This window comes from Mus pahari, unplaced genomic scaffold (genome assembly GCF_900095145.1).
Source record: "Mus pahari unplaced genomic scaffold, PAHARI_EIJ_v1.1 scaffold_15501_1, whole genome shotgun sequence".
Lineage (NCBI taxonomy): Eukaryota > Metazoa > Chordata > Mammalia > Rodentia > Muridae > Mus > Mus pahari.
The window spans coordinates 1-2,281 of NW_018391836.1; the positions used below are offsets into that span (position 1 = coordinate 1).

At 47.1% G+C, this 2,281-nt stretch overlaps 1 protein-coding gene across 1 annotated transcript in view; it reads left to right on the top strand.

Moving 5' to 3' along the window:
* Positions 1-4: 4 nt before the first annotated feature.
* LOC110314713 (leukocyte immunoglobulin-like receptor subfamily B member 3A) overlaps positions 5-2,281 on the top strand; it is a gene marked incomplete at both ends in the record, with an annotated part of 3,578 nt that continues 1,301 nt past the window's right edge. Inside the window, 4 exons of the mRNA XM_029534622.1 lie at positions 5-182; positions 334-639; positions 1,607-1,891; positions 2,017-2,277. Coding sequence (XP_029390482.1) covers positions 5-182; positions 334-639; positions 1,607-1,891; positions 2,017-2,277 — 1,030 coding nt within the window. The remainder of the gene's footprint in view (positions 183-333; positions 640-1,606; positions 1,892-2,016; positions 2,278-2,281) is intronic.

Sequence of the window (2,281 nt, forward strand, 5' to 3'; positions counted from 1 at the left end):
CCAACTCTATAAAGATGGAAACCTGTATACAACAGTCACAAAGAACAAACAGAAGCCAGCAAACAAGAGTGAATTCTCAATCTCAGATGTAGACTATCAANATGCAGGGCAATATCAATGTGCCTACAGGACGCAGGCTGAATCATCAGACTACAGTGACCCCCTGGATCTAGTGGTGACAGGTGAGAGAACACACCGGGTCCTAGGCCTCAGGGTTTGACTGTCCAGACTTGGCTCTGTTAACAGGAATGCCCAGTCTCACTGTGGGGACATCAGAGCCAAGGAGGATAAAGAGGTCTGGGGACACTTAACTGACTCCTCCTTCTCTCCTAGGAGCCTATGAGAAACCCAGGCTTTCAGCCAAGACCAGCCCTGTGGTGACTTCAGGAGGGTATGTCACCCTACAGTGTGAGTCCAGGCAGAGCTATCACAGGCTCATTCTGACTGTAGAAGGACCACAGAAGCTCTCCTGGAGGGAGAACTCACAGTATGACTACTCTATAAGGAAGTACCATGCCCTGTTCTCTGTGGGCCCTGTGACCNCCAACCAGAGATGGATATACAGATGCTACAGTTACAACACGAACGAACCATATGTGTGGTCAGCTCCTAGTGAACCCCTGGAGCTCCTGGTCTCAGGTGAGGAACCCCAGCCTTTTCATACAATGATATTGAAATGATACAGGTGTTCAGAGACCACTTGGTGTGTTTTGTGTGTGGACACTCAGTTTCCTGTGCTCTTTAACACAGAGCACAGGAAACAGTGTGTCCAAAGACACAGAATTCAAGACTCACAGTGACAGCCAAGCCCAGAGTTCCCAGTAGGGAGATGATTCTTTATGAGGGCTTCTGTTATTCTGGATCAGCTTCAGCACAATCCACCAGAGCTCAGAAATTCTGGAATAACAGAGGGAGGAAGGCTGATAGTAGCTAGAGAGGTTGAGGATACCAGGAGGACACAACCTGCAGAACACAGAATCAACGAAGCAGGAATCACAGGGCCTGCATGGTTGTGCCCCAGGATCTCTGTATACATGCTGTGGCTGATCCAAATAAAATATTTTTTAGTGGTAGGGGGGTTCTATTTCACTGTGTAGTCTTGATTTAATGTCCTGGACTCTCTCTGTAGACCAGGTTGGCTTCCAACTCAGAAATTCACCTGCCTCTGCCTCCTGAGTGCACAGATTAAATGTGTAGGCCACAACCACATGGCTTGTTTCAGGTTCTTATTGGTATCCAGAGAGTGGGAGTGGGGATGTCTCTGACACTTGTGCCTACACATGGAATCTTTGTGCTCACACTGGCTTGCCTTGCCCAGTACTAATATTAGGGTATGGACTAGTGTTCTCGCATCTTGTTACCCCATGTTCAGTCGATATCACTGAAAAGTCTTCTATTCTCTGAAACAGAGGAGCAGTGAATCTGGTGGAGGTGGAGGTGGGGAGGACTGTGTCATATTAGGAAGGAGGGAAGAATGGGAGGGTGTCTTCTGGTGTATTGTATGAGAGAAGAATAAGTGAAAAAGACAAAGTCAACATCCATTGGTGGGACATTCTCTGTGCCACTTTTAAACACACCCATGTGCTTCTCTCTGACTTCTATGTAGGGAGCCTCCAAAAACCAACCATCAAGGCTGAACCAGGTCCTGTGATCGCCTCCAGAAGAGAAATGACCATCTGGTGTCAGGGGAACCTGGATGCAGAAATATATTTTCTGCATAAAGAAGGAAGCCAAAACACACAGAGCTCACAAGCCCTACAGGAGTCTGGTTACAAGGGCAAGTTCTTCATCCCTTCTGTGACAGGACAACATGCAGGGCAATATCGTTGTTATTGTTACAGCTCAGCTGGTTGGTCACAGCCCAGTGACACCCTGGAGCTGGTGGTGACAGGTGAGGGGACAGTTAGATTCTCAACCCCAGGTTCTGCTCTCAGGAGTTTCCCACCCCAAAAAGTATTACAAGAGAACATTATGACAGTATGAGAGCATGTAACAGATTGCCTGCTTCTTTCCTAGGAATGTATAACTACTATAAACTCAGGCTGTCTGCACTGCCCAGCCCTGTGGTGACAGTAGGAGAGAACATAACCCTCAAATGTGTCTCACAGAATAATTACGATAAGTTNATTCTCACCAAGGAAGATAAGAAATTCACAAGCTCCCTGGACACACAGTATATACATTCTGATGGAGTGTACCAAGCCCTATTTTTGGGGGGACCCATGACCCCAAATCATACAGGGACATTCAGATGTTATGGCTACTACAAGAATACCCCACA